General features: G+C 40.6%; 1 protein-coding gene across 1 annotated transcript in view; it reads left to right on the top strand.

Moving 5' to 3' along the window:
* The window catches only part of OTOGL (otogelin like), a 234,872-nt gene that overhangs the window by 58,666 nt on the left and 150,447 nt on the right, over nucleotides 1-25,759 (top strand). Inside the window, exons 11-14 of the mRNA XM_082255665.1 lie at nucleotides 12,644-12,767; nucleotides 15,780-15,957; nucleotides 20,280-20,404; nucleotides 23,311-23,520. Coding sequence (XP_082111791.1) covers nucleotides 12,644-12,767; nucleotides 15,780-15,957; nucleotides 20,280-20,404; nucleotides 23,311-23,520 — 637 coding nt within the window. The remainder of the gene's footprint in view (nucleotides 1-12,643; nucleotides 12,768-15,779; nucleotides 15,958-20,279; nucleotides 20,405-23,310; nucleotides 23,521-25,759) is intronic.

Here is a 25,759-nt window from a genome sequence, read left to right as displayed (position 1 = left end):
ATTGGCCGAAAATGTTAAAAAATTTTGATTTTTACATTTTTTTGGGGGGAATTTCATATAAAAAATGTGAAAAATATTGTAATTTTTGCAAAATTGACGCTATTTTTCCGTTTATAGCACATGATCAAAAAATTGCACAGGTGATCAAATACCACCAAAAGAAAGCTCTGTTTGTGGGGAAAAAAAGGACGTCAATTTCGTTTAGGTATAGTGTCGCACGGCCGCGCAATTGTCCGTTAAATTCACGCAGTGCCGAATCGCAAAATAGGCCCTGGTCAGGAAGGGGGTAAAATCTTCCGGGGCTTAAGTGGTTAAAGAGGCACCATCCTCAAGTAACAAATTTTTGGCTGTCCACATACATAATATCTTTAAATTAACAGTTATTGATGCTCCCCTTGCTATAGCAATTGATTATTCTTTTGCCATTAATAGTGCTATAATTTTCTTCAATCTAACACTTGCAGGTAAAAGTGGGACTGATAAAAATAAATGAGTGAGCAGGAACATAAAAATGAGTTCAAAACAGATACAAAGGAGAGCAGGTAAAGGCCAGCAGGTGGTACATGGCTCTTGCATGTTAGGGATCAGTACCTGATCATCATTAGAGCTATTGAAAGTACAGATGAAACTCGAGCCTGAAGACAACTTCTATTGAGCAACCTAGAGGACTGCCTAGCTGAACAATGATAAATAGAAAGTCTACAGCAGACAGATAGGAACAGACATAGTAATAACCAAAAACATCAAAATATGCATACAAACAGACAGCAAGACAACATACAAATAGGATCAGAAGCTTAAGCCAATACAGATGGTCAGGATCAAACGGTAAAGTCAACAGAGGATCAGGATACACTATACAGAAGGAACTAGCCCCAAAACAGGAATACTGCCCAATATAAAACTAATGACTTTCAAGGTCACAACTAGTAAAAAAAACTTTGACTATGATTAGTTTGCATGTTCTCCATGTGCCTGTGTCGGTTTGCTCCGGGGACTCAGGTTTCCTCCTACACTCCAAAGACGTGCTGGTTGGTTAATTAGCTCCTGTCTGAACTGCCCCTAGTACATGTATGAATTATTGTGAGTTAGGGGCCTTCGATTGTAAGCTCCTTGAGAGTAAGGGACTGATGTGAGTCTACAATAAATGTGTAAAGCGCTGCGTAAATTGACGGCGCTCAATAAGTACCTGTAATAAATAAAATAATAAATAAATGATTACGTCTGTCACCAGTGACCCAGTTATTCCCTACCATCTTGCCATCACACAGCATACAGAAGGTGAAACCAGGCTGTCAATAGCCAGTACGTCAATTATACCTTTGCCCTTTCTGTGACCACCTTGCGTCATGCCTTTCTGCATACCTTTGCAGCCAGGGAAAATGCTTAGAGATGTAGATAATGAGGTGTATTTATTAAAGGTCAATAGGCTGTTCACTTTGTAAGGGAATTTTCCCTTAGCTTAGTGAATGTGGTAAAATGTCACTTTGCAAAGGATCCCCATCCATGTGCAAAGCAAATAGAAAATAGTATTTTTGCTTTCACATGATTGGATGATGAAAACAGCAGAGCTTTAAATAATTCACAAAGCTACGGGAAAATGTTCTTGCAAAGTGAACAACCTCAATGACTTAGGTGCCAATTTTTAACAAAAAGTTAAGTTTGCAAATTAGTAACATGACTGTCTAGCCCAGGGGTGTCAAACTGGTGGCCCTCCAGCTGTTGCAGAACTACAAATCCCATCATGCCTCTGCCTATAGGAGTCATACTTGTAACTGCAAAGCCTCATGGGATTTGTAGTTCCGCAACAGCTGGAGGGCCGCCAGTCTAGCCTACAAAGGGTCTTGGGGGGCAGGATGAGTATGCTGGAAACAGCTGATTCAGCAATTAATTATTGTACCATCATTTTAAAGCAGTAGTAAACTTTTAACAAAAAAAGCAAGGTAAAGACACAATGTGCTAGTATGCATTGCAAAAAGACTTACCTTGAAACAAAGCCCTCCAGCGGCTCGATGTCACCACTGACAGGGCTTCCATCTTCACAGGGTTCGCAGGCTGCTTGAATGGCTGAGCCACAAAGACATCACTCCCGCACATGCGCACAGGAGTCAAGGCTGTGGCACAGAGCTCTGAAGGAATGGCACGGGTATGCCGTTCCTTCAGAGCACATGTGCCAGTGATGTCACCGGCTGCTGATCATTGGAATACCTCCTAAACGATGCACGTTTAGGAGATATTCATTTTACCTACAGGTAAGCTTTATTATATGCTACCTGTAGGTAAAAATCAAATACAGGGGTTTACTTCCACTTCAACATGCTTGGAAAAAGGAAAAAGTTGCTTTAAAGGAAACCTTTATAATAAAAATATAGGGGCTTCTACTGCAGGCCTCCTTCTGAAACTGTTAGTTACCTGGATTTAATGTTCACCTACCAAGTTTTTATAAAGTAGCTGGTGAGTATATACAGTATCTCACAAAAGTGAGTACACCCCTCAAATTTTTCTAAATATTTTATTATATCTTTTCATGTGACAACACTGAAGAAATTACACTTTGCTACAATGTAAAGTAGTGAGTTTACAGCTTGTATAACAGTGTAAATTTGATTTCCCCTCAAAATAACTCAACACACAGCCATTAATGTCTAAACCGCTGGCATCAAAAGTGAGTACACCCCTAAGTGAAAATGTCCAAATTGGGCCCAAAGTGTCAATATTTTGTGTGACCACCATTATTTTCCAGCACTGCCTTAACCCTCTTGGGCATGGAGTTCACCAGAGCTTCACAGGTTGCCACTGGAGTCTTCTCCTCCATTCCGACATCACGGAGCTGGTGGGTGAAGAGACCTTGCGCTCCTCCACCTTCCATTTGAGGGTGCCCCACAGATGCTCAATAGGGTTTAGGTCTGGAGACATGCTTGGCTAGTCCATCACCTTTACCCTCAGCTTCTTTAGTAAGGCAGTGGTCATCTTGGAGGTGTGTGTTGGGGTCGTTAGCTACCCTGCGGCCCAGTCTCCAAAAGAAGGGGATAATGCTCTGCTTCAATATGTCACAGTACATGTTGGCATTCATGGTTCCTTCAATGAACTGTAGCTCCCCAGTGCTGGCAGCACTCGTGCAGCCCCAGACCATGACACTCCCACCACCATGCTTGACTGTAGTCAAGACACACTTGTCTTTGTATTCCTTCCCTGGTTGCCGCCACACACGCTTGACACCATCTGAACCAAATAAGTTCATCTTGGTCTCATCAGACCACAGGACATGTTTCCAGTAAACTATGTCCTTAGTCTGCTTGTCTTCAGCAAAGTGTTTGAGGGCTTTCTTGTGCATCATCTTTAGAAGAGGCTTCCTTCTGGGACGACAGCCATGGAGACCAATTTGATGCAGTGTGCGGCATATGGTCTGAGCATTGACAGGCTGACCACCCACCCCTTCAATCTCTGCAGCAAAGCTTGCAGCACTCATACGTCTATTTCCCAAAGACAACCTCTGAATTTGAAGCTGAGCACGTGCATTCAACCTCTTTGGTCGACCATGGCGAGGAATTTTCTGAGTGGAACCTGTCCTGTTAAACAGCTGTATGGTCTTTTTCACCTTACTACAGCTCAGTTTCAGGGTCTTGGCAATCTTCTCATAGCCTAGTCCATCTTTAGGTAGAGCAACAATTCCTTTTTTCGGAAAAGGACAGGTGCATATCATAAAGTTAGAATATCATCAAAAAGTTCATTTATTTCCGTAATTTAATTAAAAAAGTGAAACTCATAGATTTTATATATATATATATATATATATACATATACATACATATATATATATATATACATATATATATATATATATATATATATATGTGTGTGTTACACACAGAGTGATATATTTCAACCATTACTTTCTTTTAATTTTGATGATTATGGCTTACAGCTAGTGAAAACCCAAAATTCAGTATCTCAGAGAATTAGAATATTACATAAGACCAATTAAAAAAAAAGGATTTTTGATAGAAAAATTTTTGCTTACTGACACGCGTATTCACGTACAGTATAGTATGCACTCAATACTTGGTTGGGGGCTCCTTTTGCATGAATTACTGCATCAATGCGGCGTGGCATGGTGGCGATCAACCTGTGGCACTGCTTAGGTGTTATTAAAGCCCAGGTTGCTTTGCTTGCAAACTTTAGCTCATCTGCATTGTTGGGTCCGGTGTCTCTCATCTTCCTCTTGACAATACCCTACAAATTCTCTATGACGTTTAGGTCAGGCAAGCTTGCTGGCCAATCAACCACAGTGATACCATGATCATTAAACCAGGTATTGGTACTTTGGCAGTGTGGGCAGGTGCCAAGTCCCACTGGAAAATGAAATCAGCATCTTCATAAAGCTGGTCAGGAGAGGGAAGCATGAAGTGCTCTAGAATTTTCTGGTAGAGGGCTGCGCTGTCTTTGGACTTGATAAAACACAGTGGATCAACACCAAATGACATGACTCCCCAAATAATCATGGACTGTGGAAAATTTTGCATTTCATTTGTGTCATTGTGTCATTTCATCAGAGTGTGGAGGAAGAGTGGAGAGGCACAGAATCCAAGTTGCGTGAGGTCCAGTGTGAAGTTTCCACATCCAGTAATAATTTGGGGAGCCATGTCATCTGCTGGTTGTAATCATCAAAATCATCAATATTAAAAGAAAGAAATGCTTGAAATATATTACTCTGTGTGTAACATATCTATAAAAAATATATAATTTTCACTTTTTGAATTTATTTAATGAAAAAAATGAACTTTTTGATGATATTCACATTTTATGAGATGCACCTGTATATTTTCAGTACAGGTCTCTTTAAACTTTCACCGCTATTTTCACATCATCCATGCCCCTTTACTAAATAGCCTTTTTCATGCGGGCTTCTCATATAAAAATTATGGATTGTTAGACACCCCAAATTATTGTATAACCTGGGTGTTTGACATTTTGCTAGGCTAACATTTTTGGTTAGAAGATGATACATTTTATCAGTGTCAACTCACAGCCATTCTTCAAATGCCTTGTACAAGAAGAAGCTTCTCTTACAACACAAGCAGGTGTTCTAATAAAGCACATCAATCCTCTGACTGGCAGGGAGCTCAGCAATTTACCACCAGGCAAATGAATGGAGCTTCTCAGTAGACAAGTCGTGCGCTGGACATTGTTGGAGTTGGGCAGTCTTAGAACATACAAGTTTTAGGATAAAGGCCAACTGAAGAACAACACTGAATTCAACAAGGAGGTCTTTGTGTGAAACTCCCAGACTAGAATTTGAGAAGTACTCGAATATTAGGATATACAGCAGGTATTTTTTAGTGTCCATTTGCGTACAAGCCTGAATAGAAAATGTGGCATCTGTCTAAAGCTTCCCATATGCTTTTAAATGTTTAAAAATAAAAATCTGAGAGGTACCTCCATTACGCTCCTGCTTTGTATATTGTGCTAGGGCAGCTGTCTGAATATCTGTGCAATTACAGCATCTGATTGGATGCAGCCACTGTTTGGCCAAAATATTTCTGTCCTGCTCCTTACATTTTTCAACTGGGTGCAAAGGTACTGACCAGACCCAACAATGCAGATGAGCTGAAAGCTGCTATCCTGGGCTTCCATAACACCTCAGCAGTGCCACAGGCTGATCGCCTTCATGCCACGCCACATTGATGCAGTAATGTATGCAAAAGGAGCCCCAAACAAATATTTATACTGTACATGGGCATGCTTTTCAGTAAGCCAACATTTCTGTATTAAAAATCTTTTTTTTTATTTTAATATTCTAATTTTCTGAGATACTGAATTTTGGGTTTTCACTAGCTGTAAGCCGTAATCATCAAAATTAAAAGAAAGAAATGCTTGAAATATATCACTCTGTGTGTAACACACACACACACACACACACACACACATATATATATATATATATATATATATATATATACATATATATATATATATATATATATATATATATATATATATATATATATATATAGAATCTATGAGTTTCACTTTTTGAATTTAATTACTGAAATAAATTAACTTTTTGATGATATTCTAATTTTATGAGATGCACCTGTAGATTTATATGAATGGATATCATGTTTTGGGTTATTCATTTGCCTATACTTGGCTTGTGTATTTTAATATTGATTAGATTATATTTGTGATTGGATTTTTTTTATGGTACATGCCGGTTTCCTCCTGTGGAGGAGCTTTTTTGATCAATGTCTCAGTGATTTCCACGTTTAGCGTTTGAGTTATTGCGGCTTTTCTTCATGTTTAATTTTATTTTCATTTTAATTATTTATTATTTTTTCTTTCGTATGTTGTCTAGTTACATTTGTTTTTTTATGCCCTCTGAGATGCAGCGTATTACTAATGTTTAATTAGCACGCGCAGTAGGGACCTCGTGAGTTCCGATGAGCCGCTCAGCCCCTGCCTCGTGTGTAAGCGCGCATGTTATCATAGTAAACACCGGAAAGTTTTGGAGATTTGGGTATACACACTTTAGGTATTTTGTTGTAATTCTCTCTGTGCTGAGGAATGAGCAGCCTTCTCATACATTACTAAATTAATGACCATGGGTATGTTGTGATTTTCCCGTCTGGTGGTTGATTTTGAGTTTTATCAATTTTTTCTTTTAAAGTTTATATTAAACATATGTGCAATAAGTGTTTGCAGTGGGACTAATGTGATACATGCTTAATTAGTGTGCTGCAGCTATTTTTTATATTATTTTTTTGTTTTGTTTTTTTGAATATATAGTTATTTCTTGACAGTCAGTTTTGCTTGCTACTGTACAGGGGTTAACTCGGTGTGCCCTGGCCCCTTTTCCCATCTCACATGTTGGATGGTGGGGCTCATTTTCAGCTCTCATTTTTAGGACTACTATATATTCATTATGTTTAATCTGCCTTGGTTACCACTAATGAAGAAGATACTGCCCTTGAAATGCGTTAGCCTTGCTCCCTGTCGATGAGCATCACCTCAGTACCTCTACTGGATGTATTCTATGTGCCTGTACATATTTCCTTTTGTGAGTATATTGAAATTATTTTTCTCTTAATAAATAATTTTTATGGTAATGCACAAACTGGTTCCTCAATCTGAAGAGGGCAGCAAGGCCTATACAGTATTGGGCTTTTGATGGAAGACCTGGCTTTGGGATGACATCTGTAGAGTCCCACTATCTATAATTAACTCTACTATCTATGTGGAACAATGATTTTTTATATTAACCCCTAGGCGCTGACAGTACACATAAATGCGGCCTCTCGGCGGGTGGGCCTTGGCAACAAGCAGCATATTTGCATACCAATTTGCAGACACAGCCGTGCCGAGATCGTGCGCTGGCACAGTTACCAGCGGCTAACGGAAAGCTCCCGATCGCTTCCTGCTCCCGATCGACATGACAGCCAATCACCCCAGTCATGTGATCATAAACCCTGCCTCCCGCCATCTGAAACCTCTTCAGGGGTCGGAAGGCATCAGCTCAAAGGGGTTAAGTAATGTTTATGTGTATTTTTGTTAAAATAAATGGTTTGGGGACATGCTCCCTTTATATACCATATCACAGCTTTTTATTTGGTATTCAGTTCTATAATACAGTAGGCAGTAGAGCCAAAATATTGTTGCTGTATTGCATTCTTCAAAGTATCTTGATATAGTTGTATACAGGCTGGTGATATTTGTACAGTATGCCATGGCTGTTTTGGCTCAGACTGCGTGGGTGGATGAGCACCAATATGTTGCATTTGTGCAGCTTTGACAAGGTAGTGCAAATATTATTTAATTGTACTTGTCACAATATTTTACACATTTTATAAGCAATGAAGCCATTAGAAATTGTGCATTGACACTTTTTTCTCAGCCATATTTGTGTCTCTGTTTACCTGACACTGATAAAGCAGCTGAATATAATTTGATACTTCTTCTATTTGGTTTGCTACACAATTTTTTATCTGCTTGGAATGCAGTCAATCCCTATTTAGTGGGAAACCATTATTATGTAAATGTATTTCCTGTTTGCTTGACACAAAATGGAAATGATTCTTTTCTCAGTGCCATGGCATATGATCTACAGTCTGATTGTTATGTAAATGGTGAACAAGACTAGAAGAAAGATGTTACAACAAAAACAACATAGATTGCTGCCTGTTGTCAAAATGTCATCTTCATTAGAAATAGCTAAAATGGCACAATTAGCATAACACCAATAAAGTGACATTTAGGCGAACTTAGAACCAATTCCTTCAATGAATAGTCAACAGAACTTGCACATGTAGATCAAAGATGGTTATCTTATTTACTAAAGATGTAATGTTAGTGTATAATGATCCAGAAAAAAGTCCTATTTTTATATGGTCAAAAGAAAATGTCCTAGGTTATGGACACATACACACTCCAACTCCAGGCACACATGATACAACCACTGGAAGTCTAGTCCAATATCATGTTTGTAGGTTACCTCTTTTTCTGGCCTTGCCACATAGTTAAGTTATTTTATTTAATAGTTCCACATAATTTACAGTACATGCAATGCTAAACTCACAGCAAACATTGCTGCTATGGCATTCTATTATCTAGTTCCCTGGCTGTACTATAGCCACTACTGCTCCTTCGGCAGCTTCTGGATTGGTTGACTTCTCAGCTGTGTCTTGAGGAAATGTTGCAAGGCCCTACTGGAATAAAGAAACAGGGCCAGTCTGTAATGTTAGTAGAATGCACTGGATACTGCTGTAGGTGCTCCCTTTGGCACTTATTATGCATGGAGTAAGCCACAGGGTGCTTAAAAGGTTTGAGGTCATGGTCTGTCAGCGGCAGTAACTGGTCCCTGAAAGCCTCTGTGGAGGTATGCCTATCCTGGAGGATGAAGCCATAACCAGGTGGACCCAATCCTAATGGCATACAGGCTTCAGTGGCGAGTACAGGAATGGAGCACTTAAGACATTCCTTCCCATGGTGCCAAAAACCTATTTGACCTCTTGAGGTATATGTGTATGGTTGTCAGAGACCACCTTTTCCAGTGGCTTCAGCTTAGAGGCAGAGGTGGCGGTTTAAAAAATTGAGTCTGTCATAATTAAACGACATTTTTGCGCACTTATTTGCCTCTATTATACATGTGCAAACTTCTCACTACAACACCCTAGTGTGTCTGAGCTTCCTTATTGTTGTGTGGTTTAATGTGTCTGCACTCTTCTCTCTGGTTGTCCTTAATTGGCACATCACAGTGATCTCATTCTCATTGTGATACTTGCGTTCATAGCAGCCTACAGTGATTGGCACCAAGGCCTTCCCCTTTCTTTCCACAGCAGCGGTGGTCAGGAGTACTTCTTTGGGGACAACTTCTCACAGACCATAAAGGATCCAACAGGCAAGGGAACAGTGGCGACTCTAGGAACAATATATAGGGGGTTCACATAAGATACCACAGTCAAAACTGGGGGGTACTCGTAATTTTCACCACTATATCATACCACTAAAAAAATAAAATAAAAACGAAATAAGTGTATATATAAATAAGGTTACAAAATATGAGAGTAATGCAATATGCAATGATACCTTTTTATTGTACTAACCTAACACTTAAAAGACAAGCTTTCAAGAGTTTTCCTATCTTCCTCAGGTATTGCTTCAGACCTGAGAAAGAGGAAAACTCTTAAAAGCTTTTCTTTATAGTTTAAAGCAATTTCAGCAAACAGTTTACTGAGTAATAGCCCCCAGTATTGGTGCCAGTTAATGCAGTAATAGCCCCTAGTATTGGTGCCAGTTTACGCAGTAATAGCCCCTAGTATTGGTGCCAGTTTATGCAGTAATAGCCCCTAGTATTGGTGCCAGTTTACACAGTAATAGCCCCTAGTATTGATGCCAGTTTATGCAGTAATGGCTCCAAGTATTGGTGCCAGTTTACGCAGGAATAGCCCCTAGTATTAGTGCTAGTTTACTCAGTAATAGCCCCTAGTATTGGTGCCAGTTTATGCAGTAATAACGCCTAGTAATAGTGCCAGTTTATGCAGTAATAGCTCTTAGTATTGATGCCAGTTTATGCAGTAATGGCTCCAAGTATTGGTGCCAGTTTACGCAGGAATAGCCCCTAGTATTAGTGCTAGTTTACTCAGTAATAGCCCCTAGTATTGGTGCCAGTTTATGCAGTAATAACGCCTAGTAATAGTGCCAGTTTATGCAGTAATAGCTCTTAGTATTGGTGCCAGTTTATGCAGTAATATCCCCTAGTATTGGTGCTACACAGTAATAGCCCCTAGTATTGACCCACCATCCCAGAGCAGGAGGTGGGACCCTGTTGGGGGGGGCACAGCATAATGTTGGGGGGGCCATGGCCCCCTCTAGCCCCCCTTCTAGTGACGCCACTGCAAGGGAAATGGAATCAGATGGCCTTGCTAACTATGGGGTTGGTAGTTTATCTATACAGTCTAAGTCCCCACCTTCCTTTTCTCATTCTGTTGGCCCATCTGCGAACCAAGGATATGTGTGTGAACCGCTTAGGCTGTATGTGAATGAAGTCCTGTGACCACCAATGTGAGTGGTGACCAGAAAGGGAGTTAGTCTATGCTCTAGGCAATGATAGAGAGTGACTAGGTGTCCTATGAGCTGCACATCAAGTCAAGACAACTGCATGATAGTGAATGGCAGTATCAGCCTGGACCCCTGCAAGGCCACGCCCCAATGCATTTCACTCCGCCTATCAGTGCTTACTCATTCTGCTGGCAGGTCTGCCACGAAAATGTCCTATTTATTATTCAGAGAGAAACTTTCTGACACAATGTCAGATTTATTGGGAAGAATCTCAGGCCTTACAGTGGCCATTGATATCAGAAGTCACTACCATGCATCTTCAGCCCCCCCTCATGATTTGGTCTTTGACTTTGCCCTTGTGAGGGGAATTTTAGAAAACTACTCGGGATTAGCCAATCGTTTATAATAATCCTGTTTAGCGCCCCATCCTTCTTCTCAACTTATCACTTTATTTGGAGTTGTCCATGCCTACAAAAAACAGCCCGCTATAGTGGCTCTAAAATAGGTGCTGCATCATAGCGAATTCTCTTCAGAACTATATTATATGTAAATACAAAATGTTTTCAGCTAGGTTCTTTGGGATAAAATCAAAAAATTTTTATACACATTAAAGCATGCTAATGCCTAACCTGAATCAATCACCTTATTTGCTAGTGTAAAAACAAAGAGGCTGATTTACTAAAAATGGAGCATTCAAAATCTGTTACAGCTCTGCATAGAAACCAATCAGTTTCCAGGTCTCATTGTCAAAGCTTAACCGAACAAGCTGAAGTTACAAGCTGCAACAGATTCTGAGTGCTCCAGTTTTAGTAAATCTCCCCCAAAGTGTCATCAATCAAGTTCTCAGTATAACATTAAAACAACATTTTATTTATACACATTATAACATATTCTAAAAACATATCCAAAGCATGCTAATGCCTGACACAAATCGACCTGACTATTTACATTAAAGCATATCCTAAAAACATGTCCATAGCATGCTAATGCCTAACATCAAGTGTAGCATCTATTTTAGGGTCAGTAAAGTAGACATTTTCTTTGTTGGTTATGATGTTCAATGACCAGTGATTGCAGCCATACTGAATTTTGCCATGCTTGTTTTAGAGTGGAGAAGGATTGTAATAATCTCTTCTTTCCTTGAGGCTTTGGAAGTTGCCACTAGTATTGGATTTATTATGCACATCTACAAGCTTTATGAATGTAAATGACTAAACTTGTACATGATGATAAACTGACTAGTTCAATCTCATGTAAAATGTACACTTGGAGTACATAAGAATTAATATTTTATACACTGAACTTTTATTTGTGACTAGAAAGGGGGTTGTCCTTTGCTGACTGTCCACCAATCCTTCTAGGTTGAAAAAATTGTCTGAAAAACTCCATCTTACTTTTATAAAAAATGAAATGAGAACCATCAGTTTATATCCCTATCAAATTTGGTGCTGTTGCAGCCCTAATCCTGAAATCTCTCTAACTTAGATTCTCTAATATAATGCCTTTTGTGAATCCGAATTGTGGTTTTAAGACGTTGGGTGACCCTGAACTATATGCATTGGCTTAGCTTGACCCTGGCATGTGAGCAAGCAATTTTCTATCATTGAGACTATTTCTCATTGTAATGTTTCAATACCTGTCTTCAATTTTTGCATTTGGAATAATGTACATAACACATTGTTTTATTTAGTAGTTGACCCCTGCATACTATATTGCAACACAAAATAAAGGCCTGCTATGTGCTTTGGATTGATATTACGCTACGCGCTGCTATTAATTATATACAATCACAATAAAGAATGGTTATGAATAAAAAAAAAAAAAAAATTATTCTTTGAGAAGTGAACTTGTATTCACTATAAAAATAGAAGGGAACTTTTACTGCACATGAATGGATATTGAACATGACCACAGGTCCACTTTACCAAGAGTACTAATAATAGCTCCTGTATAAAATAATGTTGTGTGCTAAATGTGCAAACAAGGGTCAATAATGTTATATCAGTGGTGGACTCCATCATTTATGAAATAAATTTTCTGTAAGCCTTGGGAAAATGCTTTAAAACATTTCACTGTTTGTCTCTTGAAGCATTCTGACCATGCCTGTATTCAATCAATTACACTTGTGCTTGATGAGGATATGAATAAACAAGTTACCATCCTGAGAAATGGAGATGTCCAGTATGGCCCTAACCAAGCTATCATCCTAAATGGTAAGTTCTGTTCTGCTTTTGATTGGTGTGTAAGAATATACAATTAATGTGGCCAACATATATACATTGATAACAACCATGACGGCAGATACAGGCATGTGGTCAGTATACAACCTCTTCTGTTTTCCCAATGCATTTTAGACATTAGATCATATTCCGATATTCTAGTCATTAGGATATAACCATACATATGTTATACAGTCAGCTATGCCCCTGCCTAAAATGCTTACATTTTAAATGATAACACTAATTATCTCACATTGAGGTGGCATGAATGGAATTGGAATGAAACTAAAAGAACTTTTTTTTTTAAATGTGGGGCCCAACCAGCAGCATGTGAGTGGAATGCAGTCTTTTGTATTATGAGTAGAGTTGGGCCAAACACCTAGCCATAAAAAGGGCATGGAACAATAAAAATGAAAAATTCCTTTAACTGCTTGCCGACCGCCCGCCGCAGTTGTAGGGCGGCAGTCTGGCGCTCCCAGGCAAAGTGCCGTACATGTACGGCGCTAGCCTGGGAGGAGCTAGGGGGCGATCACGCGCAGCCAGAGGCGCGCTCCCACCCCCGCTCGTCAGCTGGGGAGTCATCGTGTGTGACCGGCGGCTCCGATGGCCGCCGGCCACTCGCAGTCTCCCGCTGCAGTGAGAGAAGGACAGATTGCTGATGTAAACACAGCCGTCTGTCATTCTCACTAAAGTAATCACAGAGGCTATGCGATCCTACTATTTAGGATGGAGATCAAACGGTTCTGCTATGTAGGACCGTTGATCTCTGTTCTTACACATCAAGCCACATCCAATCACAGTTAGAATCATGTCCCTAGGGACACACTTAACCCCTTGATAACCAGTAAAGTTAACCCCTTCCCCGCCAGTGTCATTTTTACAGTAACAGCGCATATTTATAGCACTGATTACTGTAGTAATGTCACTGGTACCCCCAAAAGTGTCAAAAATGTCAGTTAGGGGTCCGATCTGTCTGGACCCCTAACCCCCTAATGTTGCAGTCCCGCAAAAACAATCGCAGATCGCCGCCATTACTAGTTAAAAAAAAAAAAAACAATAAAAATTACCGTACATAAATCTTTCCTGTAGTTAGTTAACGCAATAACTTTTGCGCAAACCAATCATAAAACAAATTGGCCGAAAATGTTAAAAAATGTAGATTTTTACATTTTTTTTGAGAATTTCATATAAAAAAATGTGAAAAATATTTTTTTTTCAAAATTGTCGCTCTTTTTTTGTTTATAGCGCAAAAAATAAAAATCGCACAGGTGATCGAATATCACCAAAAGAAAGCTCTGTTTGTGGGAAAAAAAGGACGTCAATTTTGTTTGGATACAGCGTCGCACGGCCGCACAATTGTCCTTTAAATTCACGCAGTGCTGAATTGCAAAATAGGGCCTGGTCTTTGAGCAGCCAAATCTCCCGGGGCTAAAGTGGTTAAATATAGTGCCTGGGGGGTCCCCTTAGTCTTCCTGTAAAGTGGCACATCTGTACTGTGCATAGAACCTGCTGCAGGAGGTCTAGGGCCTCACATTTGAAGACCAAGGGACAAGTATTTTTGGCATCTGGTTACCTTGCGCTGATGCACAATTGCTGGTACCCAGTGCAGCGTCCAGAACACTACCCACTCACGGAGATAGATTTAAAGTCTTTTCTCACAAGTCCCCAGGACAGCTGCTGCCTTCCAGCTTCCTCTGGGCATGGCACAGTGAGTGAGATGACACCTCTCCAGACCAGATCCCCAATGGTTAAGAACTTTAATCAGCTGCAAGAAAAACTCATTCAGGCCCTTAGCCCTGGCACTGCTAAGGCCTCAAGAGTGACTGTACAGTCCATAGGCAGCCTGAGGACAGCAGCCCCTCTGGCTCTGGAACTCTATTAGGGAGACGGAACCCTGCTCTCCAGTGTCTTAGTTAATTTATCACCACTCCAACCCCCTTCTGGACACTTATTTCCAGGGATTGGCTGGAACCTGAAAAATATTGTTGTTTGAATCTCTCATCCTAAGCTCTGGAAGCTTCTTACAGAGGCAGGGGGAAGCAATTAAACTCTGAGCCTGTGAATCCCCTGAGCAGACCAGGCCAAACTAATACTGCTCCCTTGATTACAGAAGGAGCCAAACTAAAATAACCTAGCATCCTATCCTAGGAGAGTACCACATCAGAGTGGGAGCTATTGTCCATAAATGACTGTACTGGCAGTGATATCTAGCAGTCTCCTGCACAATGTTAGAAGTCTCTTACTTTCTCCTGTAGCATGTCTTCAATCTCCAACCACATTTATAGTATGCCCACAGTTTTTGACCATCTCCTGCAGCATGTACACAGTTTTTGACAGTCTTTTGTAGCAACACATGTACTGAATACTATGTGCTGTCCTCTGGTGATGTTGGGGACTGCCATTTAAATCCTTATACCCTGTAAACTGACCCCCACTGATTTATATCTTAGCATGTAAGGGTAGTATTCTGATACTCGCAAACAGTAGTTTGATGCTATGAGTCATCTGAATTTTATGTGGCATGTATAGAAGGGGGAAAATGATCCATGAATCTTGTTTAATTCTGTGATACATTATATGGCAGCTATTGTTAGGGTTAGCCTAAAGTAGCCTAAACCAAGTATACTTTGCAACTAAAACCACTAACCTACAGTTAATATGAAACAAATCAGAAATCAGAAGCTATAATACATATATTTACTAATGTACTTCTGGATTGTGTAACTTTTAGTGGTTTTACTTGATGGCTGTAAAATTAAAGTGCAGGTGTTTATTTGGATTGAAATATGTATGATGAAAAGTGATGCTGCATACAGTAAAATACAGAGCATATGAAAAAAGCTTGTCTAGCACACCTCTGGTAAAAAGGGTAAATGCTAAGGGTATTTGCCAAATTACCAATAGCAATAATTTCCGGAATCATATTTTACTTACCTAGTGAAAACTGATTGGAGAGAAGAAAGGCGCCTGCTATGTTTCTTTTACATGTTCTTGTTCCTTCTGCAGGTGATATCGAGGTTCGTAATTTGTCATCAATGTTTGTTCAACTAAAAACCAAGTTTGGAATAAGAATTCAGTTTGGAAAAGGAGGAGAGAGACTTTATATTCAAGCCAGCAGTGCATGGAAGAGGAGAACGCTGGGTTTATGTGGAACATTTAATGGAAACCTAAGAGATGATTTTCTGTAAGACATTTGTCTTTTTATCATACTTTGCCATGGTATTTTTTTAAAAGATGTTTTCCGCTTTTAAGTGGACCCCTAAATCTAACCACAGGTAGCAACCCCCCAACATATAAAGGAAGCCTGTATTTGGAGTAATACATTCCAACCTTGCAAACAAAATTGTGACCCCCAGGTGATTATAGCAGTGAAACTTATGTAGCCTGTACATAAACAGTTAACTTGTGTCCATCGTAATGGGCCGAGAAAAGTGACATCATTAGGTACTAGAACTTCACAGGAAGTGTTGGGTGATCACAGCGCTGTACCTTGCCATTATAATGGAGACAAGTCCAGAGTGAATGCATGTGCGGCATCCCATTCACCACTACTAGAAATGGGCATGATGACACTCACTGCAATTCCTCTGACGCTCACTGTGCTTGTAGGCAGGTGCAGTCTGCTGTCTACCCTGAAGGTGGCGCTCAACCGCAGCGAGAATGCAGAGGGAGAGGAAGTCATGGGGAACAGGGTTCCTCTACGGTTTCCTGAGTCATTAGGGCAGTGTCACATACCTGATAGGGGACTGATATGATGAGGTTGACCTCTCTTATATCTTCAGCCCTGGCCCCATTGAGAGTGGAACAGATGGTATTGAGGGACCGGAGAAACACAAGTGCCAGCAGGTGTTGATAGGAACCAGCTGAGATTAAATGAGCACTCCAATTGTGCTGCAGGTTCAGGATGCATGGCTTGTCAGAACTCTCAGCAAAGTGCAGAGCAGGTGCAATGGACAGCAAGGCAAGCAATCGAGCAGGAAGGACATCCAGGATCAGAGGTAGAAGCATGGTCACAGGAATAGGCTGGGTCATCAACAGGTGGGCAGCGAGGTGCCAAGTCATAACCAGAGCTGAAGTCAGGAACAGAGGCAGGGTCAGGAGTAAAGCGACATATCAGAAGCGGGTTCCAAGATAAGGTCAAGGGCAAGGTGGGTCAGCAAGAAGGGAAACAAAAATGAAGAACGCAGGATGCAGGGAACAGCTTGAAAGACCAGTCAGCACTTATGCATAAGCAGAAGCATCCTTAAATAGCCCGTCTGGTGCCAACATGCACTGTGTGTGCGCCTGTGCACGTGTGCCAGGTCACTATTCTGCTAATAATTTTGCGAGCATGCACATTTCTGCAAGCCAAACGATCTCTTACAGGCAGCGATCTGATTCGATGCTGACTGTCCATTTGACTCTGGTGGCCAGAGTCTATTTAGGACCCTGGCCCCTAAGATTGCCGTGCTTTATGCAAGTGGGTAGTGTAGGGAAAGTACCCCATCTGTTAGGGACAGTGCTAGCAGTAGGGAATGGTTCCTGAGGACGAGGGAAAGTATAGGGTCGCATCTCTCTGGATACTTTCCTGATAAGGCAAAGGCGGCCAAGCCCCATTCTGTCCCTTGTCAACAGCTGCTGTCAGTTTGGCTGGAACCTACTTTGTCATGTTTTTAGAAACTGAGTTTTCCCTGCTGGGTAACTGTTTTCACCAGGTCTTATGTGAAAAGTTGCTTTATTACTTCAGTGCAAATTTTCTTTTGCTCCTGACTGTGTTAATTATTACCTCCACACCACGCCAGGCCCCACCTACATTCTGACATGCCAACTGCACCAACACTTCTTTACTCCCTGCCACTGCATCAACACACATGACCAAACTCTAGGCCACTGCACCAACACACATGACCAAACTCTAGGCCACTGCACCAACACACATGACCAAACTCTAGGCCACTGCACCAACACACATGACCAAACTCTAGGCCACTGCACCAACACACATGAGTCCCTACTCCCACTGCACCAACATACATGACTCCACTCTAGGTCACTGCACCAACACACATGACCAAACTCTAGGCCACTGCACCAACACACATGAACAAACTCTAGGCCACTGCACCAACACACATGACCAAACTCTAGGCCACTGCACCAACACACATGACCAAACTCTAGGCCACTGCACCAACACACATGAACAAACTCTAGGCCACTGCACCAACACACATGACCAAACTCTAGGCCACTGCACCAACACACATGACCAAACTCTAGGCCACTGCACCAACACACATGACCAAACTCTAGGCCACTGCACCAACACACATGAGTCCCTACTCCCACTGCACCAACATACATGACTCCACTCTAGGTCACTGCACCAACACACATGACCAAACTCTAGGCCACTGCACCAACACACATGACCAAACTCTAGGTCACTGCACCAACACACATGAACAAACTCTAGGCCACTGCACCAACACACATGACCAAACTCTAGGCCACTGCACCAACACACATGACCAAACTCTAGGCCACTGCACCAACACACATGAGTCCCTACTTCCACTGCACCAACATACATGACTCCACTCTAGGTCACTGCACTAACACACATGACTCCACTCTCTGACAGTGCATGCTCTTCTTCACACTCTATCACAGCATCTACACGCACTTCCGTATTTGTCCCATTTAATGAATGGGTTCAATTTTCTAGTATATACAGTAAATAATAACATAGCACAGACATTTTATAGTCTACTGTGAATTCAAATGGCTTTTTAAAAGACAAGAGGCAGTAATAGCATAGTGATGCCAGGTAATAATATCTTAAAAATATATTTTTGTGGCAACTTATCTAACATAAAATAATAGCACTTACCCAATTAACTGGAATCTATAGCAATCGCTAAAATTTCAATTTACTTCAAGTGTTTCAGCTAAGATTAAATCATAAGCTGGATACACACTATACAACTTTCTTTAGATTTTCTCCTTTAGATTTACCAAAATCATATAATATGAGGTCAGACCTAAACACTTTTACTTTGTATGCAATCAGGCAGGCCCTTCCACTACATAGTTGAAGGTAAATCTAAAGGAAATCTAACAACAAACATTAATTGTTAAAAGTATAGTGTGTATCCAGCCTTACTGGTCGCTATGATTTAAATCACTGGAAAGCAAATTTTTGACTTGCCCAATATGTGTTGTGGAAGGTCAGCCTTTTGCATCTACCGCACTAAAATAGTGCATAGCTTAATGGAATAAAGAGGGTTTTAAAGTGTACAGTTCAGTATATTTGAGGTGTATCCTGACATTTCAAATGTGTCAATGAGGGTAGCTCTACTATTACAGCAATTAGCTGCAGTAATGAGCTAATAGAACTGGACAAGTAAAAACAAACTGTGACAATGTTGTCATTCATGTCGATATATGTCATAATGGATTTGCCTGATTTAATAAAAGCCTGAGCCCAGCATACAAACCATTTTATTTCCCGGATCCCTCCACCCCACCACCTGGTGACATTTCCTTTTTTTTTTTAAATTTTATGGCTTGCACTTACATATAAACTTAAGTTAAATGTGTGGTCATGTGTAGTGCCCTCTTTTTTTTCCTTAGGGTCCGTTCACACGAACAATCCGATCAGATCCACCTGTCAGTTTTTCAGGCGGACCTGATCGAATCCTCCATGCATCCCTATGGGGCAGCGGATGTCAGTGGAGACCTCTCCGCTGACACCCGCTGCTATCCGGTTCCAAACCTGTCCGTAAAATCTGTCCAGCGGATCGGATCAGATGGGATCGGATGAGAACGGACAGGTGGTCCGTTCTCATCTGATTCCCCCATAAAGGACAGCAGGAATCTGACTGCTCCGTCAGATCGGAGTGGAGCAGAGACAGAGCTGTCACCTGCCTTCTCAGTGGGGATCGGTGGATCGATCCCCGCTGAGCAGAGAACAGACCGCGCCGGACGGTGCATCATGTGAAAGCACACTTAAGGTGTAATGTGTGGGGGTTTATAAAACGCCAAACTATGCCAGCATGTAAGGTTTTTAAGTATGTTACACAAGTTGATTTAAGAGTCCATATATAATGCTGTTGAATAATTACACTTTCACACACAAAACACGCAACATTGAAATCATATTACGTCACTTGAAGTAGCATGGTTTCAAAGTAGTGCTACTTGGAAGACATCTGTACGGCTTCATGCACAGATGTCTATGCAAGTCGCACCTGAACTTGCAAAAAGTAGTGCAAGAACTACTTTCAAAACCAGTGCGATTACGATGGAGTCAGAGTCTCACCTATTTGATCGCTTCCATTGCGGATAATAGAGTGCGACTTGTCATGCAATTTGCAACTATCAAATTGCATGGCATGCCATGCCGGTGTGACCGAGGGCTAAAAAGTAGCATTTACTGATCTTGGTTGCAGATGATTGTTGCAGAGGATCCTAGGGCCCATTCAGTAAAGCTTTGAATTCACTGATATTTCCTCTTTTTATCAGTTCTCCAGCAGGTATGATTGAAGGGACCCCACAACTTCATGCAAATGCCTGGAAAATCTCATCAGCCTGTTTAACTCCAGTAAACATCCCTGTAGTGGACCCATGTGACACTAATCTTCAAAATGGTAAGTTCTCCAGGTTCTCTATTGACATACAGTATGTAACTCTAAATGATACATGTATATATACAGGATAAATCATATGTTGACTGTAGACAGAAAATTCTTGCTAAAAGCTTTTAAAGAAAAGATTGTAAAAAATCACAGAGGCCCATAAAAGTATATAAAAAGCATGTAGTTTATAATGATCAAACATTTTTTTTTTAGGGATCGACCGATTATCGGCAATGCCGATATATATCGGGGGCCAATATGCACTTTCCCTGATTTATCGAAATCAGCCCCGGAGGTTACCGATATTCCCGATATTCCAGGAAAGTGATGTACCGGAGTGATGCCTGCAGCTAGAGGCATCACCCCGGTGCCGGCGTCCATAGCCAATGGTCGGCTGTCTTGTAATGACAACCGATGCGGCTGAGAAGCCGCTCGGCTGTCATTACAAGGAGCGGGAGGGGACGTCCCCCCTCCCGCCTCCTTCTGCGGCTCACCCGGGTCTCCCGTCCCTCCGGGAGACCTGGGCATCCTACCTCCACGGCCGCCAAAGAGAAGACCCGATCAAAGCCACATTCGGCTCTGATCGGATCTCCATGTAAAAACCCGGAAGTGATTTCATGACATCACTACCGGGTATTCGGCGCCAGAATTACAAAAATGACAGCATTCAAAACAGCCAAACTTGGCTGTTTTGAATGCTTTTAAGTGCAGAGGAGGGGTTTGGGGTCTTTTAGACCCCCAAATCCCTCCACAATTGTACCTGTGAAAACTTAAATGTCCGAAAATATCGGCCAATATCGGCCGATACCGATATCCGATGACCAAGATATCGGTATTGGTATCGGCACTAAAAAAACAATATCGGTCGATCACAAATTTTTTCTGGATCAGTAATGGTAAAGGAAACATCTGACCTGCATTTTTTTTTCAATTTTTTATATGGAGTCATCCAAAATAAATGCCTTGGGTGACTTTAGCCAAAACAAAAAGGAGCATTGAACTATAGCCATTATTTGTTGAGGGTGGCACCATTTTATTAGTGAGCAAATGGCTGCTAATGGAGCTTACAGCCTTACAGACACGACTGACTGTAGAATCTCATAAGGACCAGCAGACTATATTAATGCTTGCTGTGCACCTACAGCTATACAAGTTGTTTATTTAGGTGAAAGCCTTTAGAAAGAGATCTTATGTACAGTATTACTCATTGAAGACCATGCTATTATTTGTGACGCATTTTGCAGTGTAAATTGATCCTTCACTTCTCTCTTTAAAAGAGTTTAGAGATAATGTACCTACCACAATCATAGAGATACATAGCTTCTAGGACAACATGAATGGAACCCAGTTAAAGTGTAAATCTAGTTAAATAATTTTTATAGTTTTGGATAGAATGGGGAAATGTTGAAATCTCCATTCGTGTCTCTTTAGGGGAGATTCACCCTCGTCCATTTGAGAGACCTGTTCTGGTGATAAATACACCATAGGAGTTTCCTCCTCACTTTTCAAAGATTTCCTCTGACTCTCTGTTGTGTCTGAAACAGGAAGTAAAGGGAATGAAGTGTGGGAGAAAATTGTAACACCCAAACTCCATGCAGATAATGTTCCTGGTAGGAAATTAATCCTAGCAACTCTGCTCTATTTTTAAGCTTAATGGCCTTTCAAGTATAAGGCTAGGCTCACATTGATGCAGTGAGAGTTGATTCCATTTTGCAGTACGATTTTATCACTGCGGGTTGATGGGGTTGGCCATTTCAAAGCGTTTTTTTTGCAATTTGTATACAGTTGTGATTTCTGGTCTCTCTCCTCAGAGATCAGAAAACAGAGACTTGTATAAAATGTACTGAAACCGTGTTGTCTTAGGACAGATAAGCGTTTTGCATGCGATTACCATTCAAGTCTATGGAGTTAAAAATCACACCGCACTGCTCTGAACTTGCACAGGACCCTTTTCAACATTGCATCAGAATCACACTGCATATATGTGAATGGCCTCCATAGAAAGTAATGTCGTGCAATTCCATGTGTTCGGAAATGCATCAGTAATTCTATCAGTATGAACCAGGGCCTCATTCAAAGGGCTATCCAGAGCTGTACACCACCTAGATCAGCATATTTCTGTGGTGGGTGTAGCCAGGTGTTTGCAATCAGCTGCGGCCTTTTTAGCATGTACTGTACAAATCAATGACAGACTCTGAAGCTGTTCATATGAAATTACACATAGGGCTCTTTCACACGGAGCGGACCGCATTGCGATCCGCTCCGGTGTTTTTTTTTTTTCACGGAGCGGATGACACTTGTGTCATCCGCTCCGTATGTCCGCATATCATCCCCTCCATTTGCGGATGATATACGGACATAATGTATGTCTATGGGGATTGCGGATGACACCGCTGATATCCGATTTTGCTTCCTTTCCGTTTTTTCAACGGAACAAAAATAGGGTTCTGTTCCGTTCCAAAAAATGGAACAGAACTGAAAGGAAGAAAATTGGATGTCAGCGGATGGTCATCCGCTGACATCCGCAATGCCATTGACATACATTATGTCCGTAAATCATCCGCAAAAAAATAGGATGATTTGCGGACATACGGAGCCCAGTGTGAAAGAGCCCTTAGAGTGATTACCTGTGGTTAGGGATAGATGAGAGGCCTGGACACAAACTGTCTACTTTCATTTGCTCTCATCTGTCCCTAACCACAGGTAATCACTCATTGTGGGATTACATGCAGCTGATTGCAAACATCTAGCCATGTCTGCCGCAAGAATGTGTTGATCTGGGCAGTGTTCAGTCCTGGACATTATCTTTTTATCAGATCTGCAGGTTTCCTGTTTATCAAATGGTAAATAAATGCATTTAATTATTACATATACATTGGACCCTCTTTGGACTCTTTTAAACAATAGTTTTCTTCCAGTTGGATATGCAGCTCAGTGTGATGTTATCAATCAAGAACTTTTTGCACCATGCCATACATATGTCAGTCCAGCACTGTATTACCAGCTCTGCCGCTTTGATGCATGTAAATGTGGAAGTAATTGTCTATGTAACGCCCTGGCCCACTATGCCTATATCTGCAACAAGCATGGCATCACTATCAACTTCAGATCTCACGTTTCATTCTGTGGTGAGTAAAAAGTTTTCTTCTTAAAGCAATGGACTCTTCTCTGTGATGAACAGCAATTCCCTTTATTTGTGTAATTGGTATCTTTCCTAATTTAAATAATTGAATACATAACCTGAAGAGTAATATTCATCTTAAATACATTTTTTTTTTACCAAATTGTTCATTTAAATTTGTTGAGGGTAATAGGAGTAGTCCATCTTTATGTGTTCAGCAAGTAAATATCCATCTTTATGAAATTTCTGTACTTTCCTTCACTTTCTGCTCACACTGATATTGTATGTAAGAATTTGATAAGCGCTAGATTAAGGTACATCTAAAGGTTACGCTATAACAGTCTAAATAAGGTTCCGAATCCAGTGTTACAAAAAGTGTTGCAAAACCCAGGACCCTGCATTCATTATATCTGGTCTCCCACAGTACATAAAGCATGGAAATGCAATAGTTCTAGTAAATAACAACCGCTAAATAACTTTTCTCATCAGCAGTAAGAGCAGTCTTGTGACTTCTATCAGTGTCTGGTTAAAGCTTGTAGGAGGGGTTTTCATTCTCTTCTGACTGTCCTATGAGGCTGTATGACCCCTGACCCTCTGTCTGGACAGTGCTGATTGGCCCTGTGCTGATCACATGCACTCTCCCAAGAAAAAAAAAAAACTCTCTAGCAATACACACCAAACTGAGCATGTGCAGCTTGTCCCCTATCCTCTGTCTTATCAAGAGATGGATTGGGGACTGTGGAAGAAGGGGAGGAACAGAGAAGACAGGATCAAACAGCCTTTTTACATAATGCAGATGATTAACCCCTTAGGTTCCACAGTGAGTATAACAATCACATTTTACTGCATATACAGACTCATTTTTCTGTTGTGGGTTTAGTAACACTTTAATATGTAAAGCACAAGCCTCATCATTAAACAAATAACTTTACCTTCTTTGAATCCTCCTTTATTTGTGCTTCATGTGCTCCCTTCCAGACACTACAGTTTAAAGTAGGAGGTTTTCGGTTGCAAAGGAATTTCTGTCAAGTCAAGCAGTGGGCAGGACTAGGTGTGACTAAGCGCTGATTGGCAAGCTACAAGCTAGTGAATCAGCAGTGAAAATGTTGATAGCCACATCCCCTTGCAACATTCTTTTTATGCCACTGTAGTGCAAGCAGGAACAGCCTACGTGAGAGTGGCAACACTGTTCTGATTTCAGGAGTGGTACAGCTTTGTTGCCACCTCATCACAGGAACCGCATTAGGTGGACATCACTGGAAGGATCAGCAAGTATTTGTGGGACTTTGCAGATGCACGTTCTACCATTAAACCTATGAGGTCATATGTCTACTTGAACTTTAATAAACAATCTTATGCCACCAGCTACTGTAGCAAGATGTGAAGTACAATGTAGAACTTCACATTGCTGGATCTGGAGCAGAAACATAGGTTTCCTCCATTATCCTTTACATCACATGGGATTAGTAGTTTTGGATTGATGCTTGGATCTCCAAAATATGTTACAGTTATTGAATTCAGGCACTTGTGAATGTTCATATGAATAAACATTCAACACATTTCAGCCAATAGATCAGTGTGGCACCAGAATAAACATATTAACAGTATATGATAAAATCAATAAAAAATCGTCGCTAATTCATGTGAAAATCTTGATCCAAAAAATGTGCAAAAATAATATTCCTAAAAGATCTATAATATTCGTGGAAATATTTAAAAAAAATAAAAAATCGGCACTAATTCATAAGGAGCTAAATAATAAAAATAGTGACCTGCATCCATGTAGGTGAACAAATCTGTATAGTGTAGTGTGTTTTTGGATTTTTTGAGATATTTATTGCACAGATTATCCACCTATATTGGATTCATTCATCATTCTCACATTTTTGAAGAATTACACTCTTCACACTACACTATACAGATTTGTTCACCTACATGGATGCAGGTCACTATTTTTATTATTTAGCTCCTTATGAATTAGTGCCGATTTTTCAGTTTTTTTAAATATTACCATCTATTTTTAAATATTTCCATTTATTGCCCACCTGCACGAATATTATAGATCTTTTAGGAATATTATTTTTGCACATTTTTTAATATTTTTTGGATCAAGATTTTCACATGAATTAGCGCCGATTTTTTATTGATTTTATCACATTTTTATACAGTGGGGACACTGATTGGAATTTGGCTGCTTTTTCTCATTGCGGATTTGCACATTATTTGTACATCTTTTTATTGTGATC

This window comes from Pelophylax lessonae (genome assembly GCF_965119305.1).
Source record: "Pelophylax lessonae genome assembly, chromosome: 4".
Taxonomy (NCBI): Eukaryota; Metazoa; Chordata; class Amphibia; order Anura; family Ranidae; genus Pelophylax; species Pelophylax lessonae.
The sequence above is the reverse complement of the archived record's forward strand: the minus strand, read 5'-3'. Positions and strand labels throughout refer to the sequence as shown.